The following is a 17,200-nucleotide window of genomic DNA, read 5'->3' as shown; positions in this document are numbered from 1 at the left end:
CTGGGCGTCGGGGAAAAGCAAGGCAGCGTTCACCGTCAGCGCAGGCGCGGTGGGAGGCCTCGCGTGCGCGCACCGCGGGTGAGCGCCTCGCCGAGATGGGTCGGCGCCCCCAGGCGGCGGGGGCTGGCCTTTCCCGGGGAGGTCTCTTGGAATAAAGCCACTCACGCCCCCAGCGGTGGTGATTTGTCTCGGAAATGGGTCGCTGCCGGTCCCTCAGTGGGTTGCAAGACCTGCTGTGTGCGACCTTCAGATACCTTTAATCTTCGACACGGGCCAATGTAAAGAAAAACAGAAGAGAAGGCAGTTGACCCTTCTCTTTCCTTGCCCCGCACTGCACTCCAGCGCTTCCAAACAATCCAGGTCTTCACCATATCCTTGCAGAGTCTTCCTTGTGTGCGGGCGTACAAGAATCGACTAGAAATTGTAGAATGTTCCACAAGATTTAGTCATGGCGGGTGTTCAGACAAAGCTTTGGCTCTTCAAAGCCTCTAAAGATAGATCCCAGGTTTCTATCACTAGGATTCGTGGTTCCCACAATCCTTTTGAACATGCTTACTGTGCTATTCTTATTTGCAAAACTGGGAAGTTGTGTAAAATCGGTACTCATGCTTTTGAGAATCTTGAGATGATCATACGTGAGTTCTCCCCTTCCTGATCTGCTTTTTGGAACTAAATAAAATCAAATGTGTTCTAAGTTTGTAAAGCCTGATGTCAAGACTGATTTTCTGACAATACATTTTCCATACAACTTTACTGAACTGTTTGTCAGTTTCTTCTGGAAAGAGTCTGTTTTTTTAAAAACCAGAGGTATTGATGGGTGAGGCCATTGTGCACATCACCATATATTGTGTTACTTAGGGACACAATGTTACATTAATGGCATATGCCAAATGGTTTTAACGGGGCATGGGAGACAACTCAGGAGTAGGCTGTTAACCTGATTAAAGTGGTTTATGTACCAGGCTATCTCACCTATATTTGCTTTCACCTGTAGATTGTGAGACATCCGGTGGGATTTCTTTTCCTGTGTAAACCACTTTATATTTAGTAACTCAAATTCTGCATACACACAAGCCACATTTACAAGTTTCCTTTCCCACAAAATAGGCCTCTGCTTCTGAGGAATCTATTCCACTCTTGTTGAAGTGGTCATCATCAGAAACATACGAATCCTTACAAATATCGGGCCATGTGAACTCATATGTGCCTATTTTGGTATAGAAGTAAATCACATTTGATGTGTAATTCATGTCTGCAATTTTCTAGATTTTCTTTTCTAAAACCAAATATAGTCAGCTTCTTAAACATGCCATGAAAGCATAAAATAGTTTGCTTTTACAATACCACATTAGAAACATCAAAATTGCTACGAGACGAGATCTTAATAATTCTCACTACAAAAAGCAAATAATTATGTGACATGATAGAGAAGTCAGCTAAGATAGTAAACATAATTGCAATCTATAAACATATATAATCAACTCGTATATCTTTTTTTTTGGTTTGTTTATTTTTTAGAGAGTGAGAGAGTATGATGAGCAGGGGAAGGGGCAGAGAGGGAGAGAGGGAGACACAATCTGAAGCAGGCTTCAGGCTCTGAGCTGTCAACACAGAGCCTACTGTGGGGCTTGAACCCACAAATTGTGAGATCATGACCTGAGCCAAAGTCAGACACTTAACACACTGATCCACCCAGATGCCCCAAGTTATACAATTTCATATGTCCATTATATATCAATAAAATGTTTAAAAATAGTTTGTTTTTATGGGGAAATAAACTTTCTTGAGCACTATCCTTTATCATTTTTTAAAGCTCATTTATTTTGAGAGAGAGAGTATGGGGGAGAGGCACAGAGAAAGAAAGAATCCAAGGCAGGCTCTGCACTGTCAGCACAGAGCCCAATGTAGGGCTTGAAACCAGAGACAGTGAGATCATGACCTGAGCTGAAGTCCAACACTTAACCAACTCAGCCACCCAAGTAGCCCTCTTTACCATTTTACAAGATATCTCACTTCTGATTCATTAGTGCCAGAGGTCTCAATTTGTAGTTTAATTCTTATTCTGTGATGTCATTTCTTTAAATTTTTTTTAGCATTTTATTTTTTGACAGAGTGAGACAGACCATGAGTGGGGAGTGTCAGAGAGAGAAGGAGACACAAAATCTGAAGCAGGCTCGAGGCTCTGAGCAAGCATTCCGCACAGAGCCTGATACAGGGCTCAAACCCAACAACCATGAGATCATGACCTGAGCCGAGGTCAGATGCTCAACGGACTGAGCCACTCAGGCGCCCCACTGTAATGTCATTTTTGACAAAATTTGTCTTGCTTTCTATCAACGGTTTTTATTTAGAGCAGTCTATGAACTATGGAATTTGGTTTATTTTTTTAATTTTTTTATGTCTTTTATTTGTTTCTGAGAGACAGAGAGAGACAGTGCGAGCAGGGGAGGGTCAGAGAGAGACGGAGATACAGAATCTGAAGCAGGCTCCAGGCTCTGAGCTAGCTGTCAGCACAGAGCCCGATGCGGGGCACGAACCCACGAACCGTAAGATCATGACCTGAGCCGAAGCCAGGCGCTTAACCGACTGAGCCATCCAGGTGCCCCAGAATTTGGTTTATTTAATTTGGCTATCTATGAAAAGAAATCATAATGAACTGAATAAATTATCTTGCTTGACTGAGCTTTCAAAGATTACATAAACTCACAGCAAACTGATCCCAGTAAAAAGAGAGGCCTCCATTCCTGAGAACTCCTGAGGAAGTTGCTGGGGAGAACTCTGATTAATTCACATTTTGCCATGTAGACATGCTGAAAACACATGCTGTGGCCTAGATAATGCATCTTAGTGCTCAACATTATGGTTCTATAAATTGTGAAGGTCTTTTTCATAATTCTTACACCAAGAACTACAAGCTCCTACTTGTAAATTCTTTTGATAAATTCAAAATTGTGAATGTAATCTTGACTTGTTTAAATTGTTTTCCTTTCTAATTCCAAACTGCAGAATGTACTTTCCTACCCTTGCTTCTCATGAGGCCATCTACGTCTAAAAACTAAAAATGAAGCAGTTGGATTGCCCCACATATTACATTTTCACTTCCTTGTTCTTTTTCTTTCTTGTGACTAATCTAAATGCCTATAACCTATAAAACTTCTGCTAACTCCCAGAAGACAGAGTATTCTCACTTTCAGACTGATCCTTCTGCTAGCAGCAAATAAAGCTTTTTTTCTTTATTAGTCCTCTTGTTGACTTTATTTCAAGACTCTTGACAGTTTGAGTTACTAGGAGAGAGTTAAAATTATGAACAACTTCAATCTAGAAAATAAAAACAAAGAAAAAGTCTAGCAATTTTATATAAATCAACCGACAATGGCATTTCAATGTGCCATCTTCTGGGAGACTCACTACCAACACATACAAGTAATAAGGCTGGCCCCACATGTTTGAGAAGGAATGAGTGTTAGCCAGATTAAAGAACTGAATTACAAAAGTCTGGAGAGGAGAATGAGTTCGATGACTTTCAAGAACTCAAACATTCCAATACTATTGGCGGGGAAAAGAGATTAAAAGGTAGGCAGAGCCAAAGTAGGAAGGGCCTTGAGGATAACAGGAAGGAATACTCTGTGATAGGTACCGTAGTAAACAATACACACAAGGTCTCCTTCCTCACGCAGCATGCATTCTAATGGGGAAGACAATCAATTATTTCACAGATATTTATTGAGAGGGTGTTCTGTAAAAGTCACTATTCCAGATGCTGGGAATGCAGAAATTAACAAAACAGATACAAATCTCTGCCTCCAAATGGTACAGTTTCAAGTTAGCTAATAAATAAGTAAATAACAATTAAATGCAAAGAAGGAAACAAATATGGTAATAAACAGAGCAGCACTATCTAACAAACTTTATGTGCTGATGGAAATGCCCTATATCTGCACTATCCCAAAGCGTAGCCATAACCACATATGGCTCTTGAGTAATTGAAGTATGAGTATTGCATATGAGGAGCTGACTTTTTAATTTTATTTACTTTTAATTTAAATAGCCACATATAGGCATTTTTTAATCCACAGGTTTTTTAATTTTTTTTTGAAATTTATTTATTATTGAGACAGAGAGAAGCAGAGCATGAATAGAGGAGGGGCAGAAAGAGAGGGAGACTCATAATCTGAAGCAGGCTCCAGGCTCTCAGCTGTCAGCACAGAGCCTGACGCGGGGCTCGAACCCACAAACTGTGAGATCATGACCGGAGCCGAAGTCAGAAGCTTAACCAACTGAGCCACCCAGGCGCCCCTAATCCACAGGTTTTTTAATATCATCATGGGTTTTGGGTGGCTTTTTTAAATCTTTCCTAAGACTGATTCTTCACTTGGTTCTACTACCTCTGCATTCATATCCAAAAGGAAAGAGTATTCCCTGCAAAGGTTTGACTAGATCAACCTACATCCCAAGGCCACTGTGGACAAGTAATGAATGTGATGACTGACATAAAGGTAGAGTCGGCTTCCTTGGGACTACATAGATCAACAGGAGATTATTAGGAACTGATGGGAAGACAGAAGGATAGATATTGAGCAGGCTGCATGGCTGCACACAACCGAACATTAACAGTCTTACTACTTAAATGATGGTCCATAAACTAGGAGCATCTTCATCAACTGAAGGCCAATCTGAACTGAAGGCTTTTAGAAATATAGATTTTAGCCCCCCAAACCAATTGAAACAATTTTCTGTGTTTTTACTGTTTATTTTTTATCACTTCTCGACCTTTTGGCTAAGATCAAGTGTAATGTTTATTTTTGAGAGAGGGAGGAGAAGAGAGAATGTGAGTAGGGAAGGAGCAGAGAGAGAAGGGGACAAAGAATCCAAAGTAGGCTCTGTGCTGACAGCAAAGAGCTTGATGCAGGGCTCAAATTCATGAACTGTGAGATCATGACCAGAGCCAAAATCACACATTTAACTGACTGAGCCAGAATTTAACTTCTAAAGTTTCCTCGGGTGTGTCCTATGCACATAAAAGTCTGATCACCATTGCTTGCAACATCCAAGAGTTCTGATAGGGATGAAGTTCAGGCTGGGACACAAATTAAAGCCATGGTTTTAGAGATCACCTAGGCAAAATGAGAAAGTATCCATATGAAGAGTACACCGAGGGTAAGCCCTGATACACTCCAACACGTAAAGGCTCAGTACAAAATGAGGCAGCTGAGACCTAGAAAGTGTAACTAGTGGCATAGAAATAAAACCAAGTGAGCGTAGCATTCTGAAAATCAAGAGAGGAGCCTGTTTCAAAGGGGTAGCATTTGTCTTAAATGTGGCTGAAATATTGAGTAAGATGAAGTTAGACGTTTGTCTTGGAGGTTTTTGATGACTTTTAGAAAAACAATTTAGGGGCGCCTGGGTGGCTCAGTCCCTTAAGCGTCCGGCTTCGGCTCAGGTCAGATCTCATGGTTCGTGGGTTCGAGCCCCGTGTCGGGCTCTGTGCTGACAGCTAGCTCAGAGCCTGGAGCCTGTTTCAGATTCTGTGTCTCCCTTTCTCTCTGACCCTCCCCTGCTCACGCTCTCTCTCTCTGTCTCTCAAAAATAAATAAAAAGCATTAAAAGAAAATTAAAAAAAAAAAGAAAAACAATTTAGTGGAGTTTGAAGAGTAAAAGAGGTGATAAAACAAGTGTAGACCATTCAAGAAGTTTTTATGTGAAAGAAATCGGACAGGAGCTGGAGCTGCATCAGAGGAGAATTTTGTTTTGTTTTTATGATAAATTTGTATGCTTATTTTAAAAAATCCCATATAGAGAGAAAAATTGATGATTTAAGTTTGGAGACAACTGAAGGAGTGAAATTCTTGAGAAAGTGAGAGATGGGATCCAGATTACAACGAACAGGAACTTGCCTTCTAAAGGACCAACAATACTTCTATTCTTCTAACTGGAAGAATAGCTTAAGGATGGCTTCCGGTTTTCTCATAGTACGAAGTATTAGAGAAAGATCTGAGAGAGCCTGTAAAAGGTTTCAGAGGGAGAGAAGAAGGTATAAAATAGTTTTTGAGTTTATTAGAGAACAGAATCTCTCCACAGCGTAAGCTAACTTTGTGACCAGAATTTAAAATAAAAATAATCAGTTAAACCGTGATTTTCTTCAGGTACATGAAGTAATGCAGAAGTTCCTGGTGTTGGAGAAGAATTAGCATAATTCTTGAGCTTTCTCAGAACTTCCCTTTGTTCACGAGTATGTTAGCGTTGCTTAATACACGGCTTCCGGCCGTGGCGAAGTGCGCACTAACGGGATTTGACACCCTCAAATCCATCTCTTACCGGAAATTTCCTCCTGGACCGGGTCTAAATGCCCTCAACAGTCGCAAGACACACCTCCAGCCGCCAGGGGCCGCAGTGGCATCCCGCGCAGCCGGAAGAGAGTTCGGTCAAGCGCGGCCCGGCGTTTCCGCCTTGCGGCCGCCGCGCTCCTCGCGCTCTTTACGTCGGTACCCAGGGAGTAGGCGTTTCCGGCCATTCATACTCCTAGGCTCTTTTTGGACTTGGGTGGTCGGGTTTTGTGCACTATCGGACCGAAAGAGTCCCAGCACCGCTAGGATGAAGCTCGTAAGGTGAGGAGGTGACCGAGCCGGGTCGACGCTGTGACTCTGAGCCAGGAGTGGGAGGCTACGCTCCAGTTAAGTGGAGGCGCGAAAGCCGCGTGCGCGCGCGGCCTGTAACGGCCTCCCGCGCCCGCTGCTCCCGCCCCAACTTGGCCGTGCCGCCGCGGGCCTCGCTGGGGCCTGGGCCTCAGTCTGAATTGCACGCGGATCACGCTTATCTTCCGAGAGGTGCCCATAAAGGCTTGGCGGTTTCGTCCCATGTCGTGTCTAAAGAGGTCTTAAAGCGCCAGGCTTACAAGCTCTTACTTTCGGTTAAAGATTTTCGTTTCATTAGAATTTGTGCTCTTAGTGTAGGTTACTTTTCTGGTCCCTTCTAGTCCTCAAGAACCGGCAAATAACAACTAAGTACGCTCCTTGAGAACGTGGGAGACACAAAAATTTTATGTGTTGAGTTAAATTAGTGCGCTTTTAAAATGTGCTTAAAAGCTGCAGGACTTTATCTGGAAATAATAAAACGCATTTCCGAAGTGTTTTAAATCAGGATTGGACTTCTGATTTCATTACTTTTCTTACGTTTATTTACGATCGTTTCTTAGATTTAAGATTACTCAACTAAGATTTCTTTTCAAGATAGTAATTTAATTCTGGGGGGAAATCTCTGAACTTAAGGCAGAAACGTTTTCCGTATTTGTGGCTGATTTACATAGGTAATCGTAGTCTGTTTTATTTCTGCGTTTAAACTTGATCCGCTAGCTGAGCTTATTGGTTTACTGGTTTGAGTAATTCATTCTAACCTACTTGCAAAGAGATTTGGTTTTGGTGTTTTTCCCTGAGGCAGAGAGCCTGGAACATAAAGTTTTTGATTAAGTTAGCAGTTGTAAATGTAGCAGCTGGTCCCTTGTCTGAATCAAGGTTTGTCCATTGCAATCACTTATTGGTCACCTGTTACACTGTGCACTGGTAATGGATTTTTTTTTTTTCAAAACAGACTGCTTGCCTTCTTGGAACTTCCTGTTTTATAAAGACAGACAAGTAGATAATTTCTAGTATGGTTGAAAAAAACATAAAGCCCTCAGTATGTATTTAGAGTGGATTTATAGAGAAGGATTTTTAGGTTAACTTTTAGTCCGTTTTTGTTTGAACTGTAGATTTGGAGAAAATCACCCCAGAATTTAAAGGATATTTTCACAATTTCTCAATACCTGCTAGTCTGATCTATCGTTAAATTTTGTTGAATACTCTTTGGAATTGATTGATCTCATTTAAAGATATTGTAGGTTGTGACACAGTTTTTTCCTGAAAAATTAGAAGGCTGTACTGAATTCTATTTCGTGTATTAGACTGTAGAAATAAAATGTCTTCTTACTGGAAAGTGTATTTTGTATCAAGAAAATGAGTAGTTGTTTAACTGGTTTACATTTTTCAGTTGACTTACTTCTTGCTTGGTGGCACCTTACTGTCACCCTAACCAAAAATCAGGGTGTTGTCTTATGACATCTTTCTCTCTTAATAAACTGATAATTGCCAGGTTTTCACAATTTTACCTATCTCATAAAAGTAGCTCTCATTATCCAATTTTCTTTGGTTTTCCCTTTTTGATAGTGTGGATTTGGGTACGGAAGGGTACTGTAGCAACTGGATATTTAGGTTTCAGTAAGTAAAAAAAGGATTCGTCAGAAAAGAATCCAAATCTATTTGGTTCCTGGGCTGGGATAACTATTTTTCCTGCCACAATACCTTTGCTGCCATTCCAGTCACATCACTGAGCCGTAAAGACTTTTTCTTTTTTTTCCACCCAAGATTTTTTTATTTTACGTCTTAAGGTAACTGTCTCATGCTATGAAATACAGTATATATTTGCCAATTTTGGAAAATTTATCACCTGTGTAACCCAAACCTCTCTTGAGATATAGAACATTACTAAAACCTCATTTCCCTCAAGCCCTTCCCAGTCAGTCTTGTGTTCTCAGAACCCCCCTGGCAATCAGTTTCTTCTACCATTGCTTAGTTTTGTTTGCAGTAGAATTTCATATACGTATTTGGAATCATAAGTATGCCTTCTTGTGTAAAATGTCTTTTATGCAGCATATTTTTGACATCCACATTGTGGCTTGTATCAGTAATTTGTTTAATTTTATTAGTAGATTAGTCCATTGTATGTTTAAAATTTACATGTTTTGGGGGCACCTGGTTGGCTCAGTTGATAATGAGGTTGTAAGTTTGAGCCCCCATGTTGGGTGTAGAGATTGTTTAATCTTAAAAATTTTAAACTTACATATGTATTTTTTTTTTTAATTGCTTTGAACATTCTTGTGCAAGTCTTTTTTCATTCTGGGAGGTGGCTATTTAGGAGTGGAGTTGCTGGATCATAGCATGGGGTATATGTTAGTTCTATAAGAAAATTCCAGCTCATTTTCCCAAGCGGTTGTTTACCGTTTTACACTCCCACCGACAGTATATTAGAATTCCAGTTCCTTCACACCCTTAGCAGCATTTGTGGTCTGTTTAATTTTAGCCATTTCAGTGCTTGTGTAGTAGAGTCTTGTTATGGTTTTAATTTGCATTTTCTTTGTTGTTGTTGTTAAAGCTTTTTACATTTATTTTGAGAGAGAGAATGTGTGTGTGTGACAGAGAGAGGGGGAGGTGAAGGGGTAGAGAGAGGTAGAGAGAATCCCAAGCACTGTCAGTTGCAGAGCCCGATATGGGGCTGGAACTCAAACCACAATATCTGGACCTGATACAAAGTTGGAGGCTTATCTGCCCCAGGTGCCCCTTGCATTTTCCTAATGACTAATGATGTTAAACACTTTTTCATCTGCTTATTGGCTTTTCATGTATCTTTGTGATGTGTTTCATTTTAATTGTGTTTTATTATTGAGTTGTAGGAATTTTCTTTATACAATCTGCATACTAGTCCTTTGTCAGGTAGAATTATTCCCAGTTTGACTTGCTTGTTCATTTCCTTAATAACGTTTTTTGGTGGTAGTTGTTTATTTTGAGGAAGTTTTAATTTACCAGCTTTTCCTTTTATGGGATTATCCATGTACTGTCGAAAAAAATTTTTTGGCCTATCCTCAAAACCATAAAGTTATTCTCCTATGTTTCCTCTTAAAGCTTTATGATTTTACTTTTATGTTTAGGCCTGTGATCTATCTTGAATTAATTTTAGTAAGTGGAATGAATTAAGGGTCTAGGTTCGTTTTTTTCTATATAGATTTCTAGTTATTCTGTATTCTTAGGGAATGTAAATCCCTTTACCATGGATTTCATCATTTGTGGGAAAGGTTTTCTTTTCCTTTACCCATTGGAGTGCTTTGACAGTTCCATCGGCACCTTTGTAGAAGATTATTTTATATACATACACACACATATTTATAGTATATATTTAGTATATTAATAAAATGTAGAGAGAGCAGGTGGGGAGAGGGACAGCAGGGGACAGAGAGAATCTCAAGCAGGCTCCACACTGAACCTGTTGTGTTCCCTACAACCCTGGGATCATGACCTCATCTAAAATCAAGAGTTGGATGCTCAACTGACTGAGCCACCCAGGCACCCCAAAATTAACTATATAAGTATGGGTCTGTTCCTGGACTCTGCTCTGATTCATTGATCAATTTGTTGTTCCTGTGTCTTGATAACTGTAAGTTTAACCTGTGTACTGCTCTGGCCACCTAATTGGTCTTCCCGTGTGAATAGGACCCTGATGAATTCTTAGGAGCTCTTTAACAGCCTGGGCTTTCCAAGAAAGGAAACTACCTAATACCTACTCATTTTCTGGGACTTAATACTCACTTGGTAGTGTAGTTGTAATTTCTCTGTACATTGTGCTATTTCTTACTTCTAAATTGTTGCTCTTGTTTCTTTTTCCTGCATGTTTCCAACTTTTCAGACTTCTTACTAGAAGTAAGAAAGCTAAGCTCCAACTCCCTCCTACCCATGCTACATTATGTTCCTGGTAAAAGCCTGTGCATATATCCATTACATTTTAAATTTAGTTACCTTTGAAATAAAATATCTTTTATGTGTCTGTCCTTTCTCTTAGAGTTTGAGCTCCTTGGGGGCCTATTCATACTCATTTTTAATCCTCATTGCCTGCACAGGGGCTACCACATAATATATAATGATAAATATTATTAAATAAACATTCTTGGACTTGCCGAAATGTATTTTGGTTCCTTCAGAAGCCATTTGGCTTACTTTGGTTTTCCTTTTACTTCCATAAGGTAGGTTGTTTGAATACTAAAATGTTTTATTTTTACTTTATTTTTTTAATTAAAAAAATATATATTTTTTACATTTATTTACTTTTGAGACAGAGCGTGAACAGGGGAGGGGCAGAGAGAGAGGGAGACACAAACCCAAAGTAGGCTCAAGGCTCTGAGCTGTCAGCACAGAACTCGACACGGAGCTCGAACCCACGAACTGTGAAATCATGACCTGAGCCAAAGTCGGATGCTCAACCGACTGAGCCACTCAGGTGCCCCTATTTTTACTTTAATACTACTTTCAAAAATGATTTGGACTTCTATAAAGGTTAAATGTTATTACTGACTGGGACAGTTAATTATTTTTTTAAATTATGTAAACTCTGTGCCCAACATGAGGCTCAAACTCATGATGTGGAGACGTGGAGATCAAGAGTTGTATGTTCTGCTTATTTAAGATTATCTTTTTAGTCATTGAAACATTTCAGCCTACTGTTAATTTAGTGCCCATGACCACCCTGTTTAGATGTAAAAGTCTTGATGGGGCACCTGGGTGATTCAATTGGTTAAGCATCCAACTTCAGCTCAGGTCTTGATCTGACGGCTCATGATTGCAGGCTGAATGTCGGGCTCTATGCTGACAACTCAGACCCCTTGGAGCTTGCTTCGGATTCTGTGTCTCCCTCTTTCTCTGCTCCTTCTCCAGCTCACACTCTGTCTCTCTCTCAAAAATAAACAATTTAAAAATATCTTTTAAAAAACAGATGTAAAGGTCTTGATCCCTACCCTAAGCGGTAGACTAATAGGGGAGAAAAGTAGGTGATCCTACATGAACCATTTGTGATACTATGGTAGGGTGTACAAAGTCTGTATTATAGATTAGAAATTTTGAATATAGACTACATTATCAGGTCATATTGCAAGATTATTGTTCATTATCCTGCATGTGATTATGGTATTGTGATTGGGAGGATGTCCTCGTTAGAAAATGCATGATGAAGATGATGTGGAAGTATAAATTGTGTGGGGACATACCCACATAAATGGAAACATTTTACTTATTTATTTATTTATTTAGATTTTTTTTTAATGTCTTTTATTTATTTTTGAGAGACAGAGACAGTGCGAGCAGGGGAGGGTCAGAGAAAGAGGGAGAATCTGAAGCAAGCTCCAGGCTCTGAGCTAGCTGTCAGCACAGAGCCTGACATGGGGCTCGAACCCACGAACCGTGAAATCATGACCTGAGCTGAAGCCAGCTACTTAACTGACTGAGCCACCCAGGCGCCCCACATTTTATTTATTTTTAATGTTTATTTTGAGAGAGAGCGTGAGCAGGGGAGGGGCAGAGAGAGAATCCCAAGCAGGCTCCGTCCTGTGAGCACAGAGCCTGACATGGGGCTCAAGTCTCATGAAATACAAGATCCTGAGCTGAGCCAAAAATACAGGCAGATTTCTACCTCATGTTGCATGGAAAAGAGATGAATTCCAGGTAGATTAAAACTCAAAGTAGAAAACTGGAAGAACTAAGACTTTTTACAGTCTTGGGGTGGGAAGGTCAATCTTAAACAGATTAATACCTGAGAAAGATTCAGAAATTTAACAGCATAAAAAGTGAAAACCACAAGCAAACATGAATGGCTATGGCAAACTGGTAGAAAACAAAAAAAACTTTTGATCTAATTGAACATGTGTGAATAATGTGAATAGGTAATTCATAGAAGAAATGCAAATTCTCTATCTTCATGAAAAGGTGTTTAATCTCACAAATAATAAGGAAAAACACATTGTCTTTTTTTCCTGTAGAATTGACAAAAATTTAGAGGATTGGTAACAATTAGTGTTGCTAGGGATTTGCATAAATGGGCTTGTGATTTCTAAATGTCTTTAAACTGCTAAATGAGAACTACAAGGTACAGAAGTTAATAAAGTATGGCTTAGTTTGCATAAAAACATTTCATGTCTGTGCTTATGAATGCATGTAAAATGGCCTCAAGAATTTTCCCATTTACATGGAGGGGGGTTAGATAGAAAGGGAGACTTTTAGAGTTTATATATATAGAAGTATGTAATTTTTTACTATATATTATAATTTGTGTTTCCGTTTTAGTGAGGTATAGTTAACATACAATTCTATATAAGCTTAAGGTATATAGCATAATGACTTGGTTTACATATATTGCAAAATGATTACCACAGTAAGTTTAGTTAACAAACATCATCTCATATGGACACCAAAAAAGAAGGGGAAAAGGTTTTTTTCCTTGTAATGAGAACTTTAGGATCTACTCTCTTAGCAGTGTTAACTATAGCCATATTGTATGTCACAGTCCTAATACTTAATTTACCGTATAACTGGAAGTTTGTACTTTTTTACCACCTTCGTATAATTTGTTTAATTCAGTTTTTATGAGTTATGATGAATTCATAAACTTTTTTAAAAAATTACTTTTAACATTTATTTTTGAGAGAGAGACAGAGCATGAGTGTGAGAGGGGCAGAGAAAGGGAGACACAATCCAAAGCAGACTCCAGGATCTGAGCTGTCAGCACAGAGCCCGACACGGGGCTTGAACCCACAGCCATGAGATTATGACCTGAGGCGAAGTCAGATGCCCAACTGACCCACCTGGGTGCTCCTATAATGACTTTCTGGCTTGTGTACATGGATTGGAGATTAAACAGTATAATGGCTTAGAGAATCAGAAATGTCCAAATAACAGTTTCTGGTATTATCTTCTTTCATAAATGTTAAAGGTATAATTCAAAACTGAAATTGTTAATGCAGATTATTAATAGGATTGTTGTAGGTAGCATCTACAGCAGATTTTGAACATGTAGAGATTTCACTCTTTGACTTAAGAAAAAGATTTTAAAGTGTTAAAGGTGAACATTTATTGTTTTATTTCCACTGTTTTTATAGGTTTTTGATGAAATTGAGTCATGAAACTGTAACCATTGAATTAAAGAATGGAACACAGGTCCATGGAACAATCACAGGTATGGATATGGGATGGCTTTTTATAATTTTTTTCCACCCCTTCCACCTTTTAGACCTGGAAGTTCTTGAAGATAGAGGATGGGGCTTTCATGTTTGATTACCTTGGGTGAAAATATATACGGGAAATGGAGTATTTGGGAATATGTTCTTTCAGTCTTTTTTCTTATGTGTCTACTCTTTGCTTTAATGATATTGTATATGTAGTTTCCTATTTAAGGCACTGGGATTCTTCACTCATGGTAGGTGTCCCCCTCCCCCGCCAAATTGCAAAACTTCAAAACAGTATCTGAGCCAAATGAATGAAAGTGTTATCTTAGAATGTGACCCCTGTCTCTGAAATATTTAAATTGTAAGTTTATAAATAATTTTTTTAAGGGAGAGTACACAAGCAGGGGAGAGAGAGAGAAAGAGAGAGAATCTTAAGCTCCACACTCAGCGTGAAGCCCATTGTGGGGCTCAATCTTATGACCCTGGGATCATGACCTGAGCCGAAATCAAGAGTCATCTGCTCAACTGACCAAGCCACCCAGAAGCCCCTATAAATAATTTTTTAATGTGTAGATCTAGAGTCTGAGTAAACCAAGAGAAATATATGGTGGTAAACTGATAGAACTTGAATATACTCACATGTGCAGAACCAAATGCTTTGAAAGGAAATCAGTACAATATGAGGTTTCAATACCATATGGTCATTGACTGTATCTTAGGAAGGGCCATTGCTGTTCTGTTAAAACTCCATAAATAAGGATTTAGTTTGCTCTCTCCTGAGCTCGGTGTTAGATGTGGTGGAGGAAGCAGAGTGTTCTTCCCACTTTTTAGAAACTCAAAATCTAGTGATGGGTCACACACACACACACAACGCAAGATTTGCCTAACATATAGGAGGTACTTAATAAATGATGTCCTGGGGGAAGATTTTTAGTTCACTAGATGAGCAAAATTTACTAAAATCTCTTCCATTCCTCCTCAGCAACACTAGTTGCAAGTTTCTTGTATCCTATATGAATATGTGTTTTAGTCCTCACAACAAGGATATTGAGGATTAAGTTAAAATGTTTTAGCAGGCAGTTCCTGACATGTAGAAAGAGCTCATATATCTAATTCTTTCCTCTCCCTTAATGGATCAAGATCCCCTAAAGATGGAATATATCAAAAGTGTTTTAATTTGGGGAAAGAAGAGGCTCTCTTTCCCAAAAGAAGGAGGAAGAAGGAAAAGATTAGTAATAAAATTAATAAATTTGAGATGGATTTTGGAAAAGTTGAGAGAATTAATGTTTTCTGGCCTAACTGCCTAGGGTCATAAATTAATTAGATCTTGGGGCACCTGTGTGACAGAGTCAGTTAAGCATCCAACTTTTGGTTTCAGCTCAGAACATGATCTCACAGTTCCTGGGTTCCAGCCCCACATCAAGCTCTGTGCTGACAGCGCGAAGCTTTCTTGGGATTCTCTGTCTCCTCTTTGTCTCTTACCCTCCCTTGTTTGCTAGCTTTCTCAAAAAATATAAACTTAATAAAAATTAACTAGATCTTTAGGTATCCCATTTGTTCAGCTGTATAGGTAAAGGCCCGAATAATTGGGTATTTCTACTATACTGCCATATATTCATTCTAGAAAACTTTTTATTTTATAAAATCTCATACTGGAAACAATGGGAAAACTGAGGCAGACCATTTAAAATCTGTGCAACTTGGTAGTTAAAGTATTAACAAAAATAGTAACGTTCCTTTTTAAAAAGGCAGTTAAAAAGACGTTAAATTCATAATGAAAAAACACTGCAGTACAAATAGAACTTCATATGAGACACGGATGAATATAATTTAGTGGAATGAGTGTGGGGAAGTTATGGAGCAGAGAACATGGAGTAAACATTACTCACCCTGAGATGAGAATACTTGGGCACAGTGAGAGTGAGTCATCGATCCACTCATGTTCCTCCAGGGCTTGTTGCATTCACATCTAGAAGCGTGTGTAACTGTGCAAAACATTAATATGCTGGGGATAATCTCTGAAGGAAGGATTTCTGGTTTATACTGACGTTCACCCACTTACCAATTGTGTTATGTCATAGAAATATGCGCTGTAGCAGAACAGACAGCACTCTTCTGTTGTGTTATTTACTGTGGCCTGATAGATTAACTGGTTGCCTTCTTTATTGTGTTAATAATTGCCCTCTTTTCCCTCTAGGTGTAGATGTCAGCATGAATACACATCTTAAAGCTGTGAAAATGACTTTGAAGAATAGAGAACCAGTACAACTGGAAACGCTGAGTATTCGAGGAAATAACATTCGGTATTTTATTCTGCCAGACAGCTTACCTCTGGATACACTACTTGTGGATGTTGAACCGAAGGTGAAATCTAAGAAAAGGGAAGCTGGTAAGTTTGAAAGATTATGAATATTTTTGTGAATGTGTATTTAAATTCTGCTCCACTACTCAAAATATAAATATTTGTGAACACCACAGACTTTTAATTTTGTTTTGATTCTGTGTACTTGCTGTGTGTGCAGATAGTATTTACAATAGTTTGTAGTGTTGCTGTTAAAGACTGATGCTGTTCTTCTTGTCCCTTTGCATGGCCTAGTCCCCCGCTCTTTACATGCTTTGGAAGATTTGTAGATTTGACTCTTTATTCCTGTTGTTCTGAAATTTCTTAATGACTTGGCATAGGGTCCTTGCTTGCTCTCTCTAGTTTTTCCTCCATTTTGTTGTTTTGGCTATTTGGTGGACTCCTTCAATATGAGTGTTCTTGCCTTTTCAATCTAAGAAATATACTTGTATAGCTTTGATAAATGTCTTCTTCTAAAGATAAATCTTACTCTGTTCTTCCTGGAATTCTTTTTTTTTTTTTTAATGTTTGTTTATTTTTGAGGGTGAGGGGCAGAGTGAGAAGGGGGCACAGAATCTGAAGCAGGCTCCAGTCTGTCAGCACAAAGCCCGCCAACCATGAGATCATGACCTGAACAAAAGTCAGACACCTAACTGACTAAGCCACCCATGCACCCCCTCTTTTCTTCCTGGAATTCTTAATAATTGGGTCTTCTGGGTGATTGTCTAAGTCTTATTTTTCTGTTTTTCTATTTTCTGAGATATTTTTGATTCTTATCTTCCAGTGTAGCATATAGTTGATCTTAAGTCTTCCTCTGATAATTTATTGTAGAATCTTGTTCTTGTTTCAGGGATGTAATTTTTTTTTTTTTTTTTTTGGCACTAAAGAATCCAGCATCTTTAATTTTTTTTTGTATTCCAATTCTTTTTTTTTAATAGTTTATTTTCAAATTGGTTTCCATAATACACCCAGTGCTTCTCCCCCACAAGTGCCCCTCACCATGACCATCACCCCCTTCCCTCCCTCCCCCTCCCCCTTCAGTCCATGGTTCATTTTCAGTATTCAGTAGT

At 39.0% G+C, this 17,200-nt stretch overlaps 1 protein-coding gene across 1 annotated transcript in view; it reads left to right on the top strand.

The window, feature by feature from the left end:
• The first annotated feature begins 6,461 nt into the window (after positions 1 to 6,461).
• The window catches only part of SNRPD1 (small nuclear ribonucleoprotein D1 polypeptide), a 13,171-nt gene continuing 2,432 nt past the window's right edge, over positions 6,462 to 17,200 (top strand). The window contains exons 1-3 of the mRNA XM_029922746.1: positions 6,462 to 6,605; positions 13,724 to 13,800; positions 15,987 to 16,178. Coding sequence (XP_029778606.1) covers positions 6,592 to 6,605; positions 13,724 to 13,800; positions 15,987 to 16,178 — 283 coding nt within the window. The 5' untranslated portion in view covers positions 6,462 to 6,591. The remainder of the gene's footprint in view (positions 6,606 to 13,723; positions 13,801 to 15,986; positions 16,179 to 17,200) is intronic.

Source organism: Suricata suricatta, chromosome 14 (assembly GCF_006229205.1).
Source record: "Suricata suricatta isolate VVHF042 chromosome 14, meerkat_22Aug2017_6uvM2_HiC, whole genome shotgun sequence".
Taxonomy (NCBI): Eukaryota; Metazoa; Chordata; class Mammalia; order Carnivora; family Herpestidae; genus Suricata; species Suricata suricatta.
Note: the sequence above shows the minus strand (reverse complement) of the source record. Positions and strands in the feature narration are given on the sequence as shown.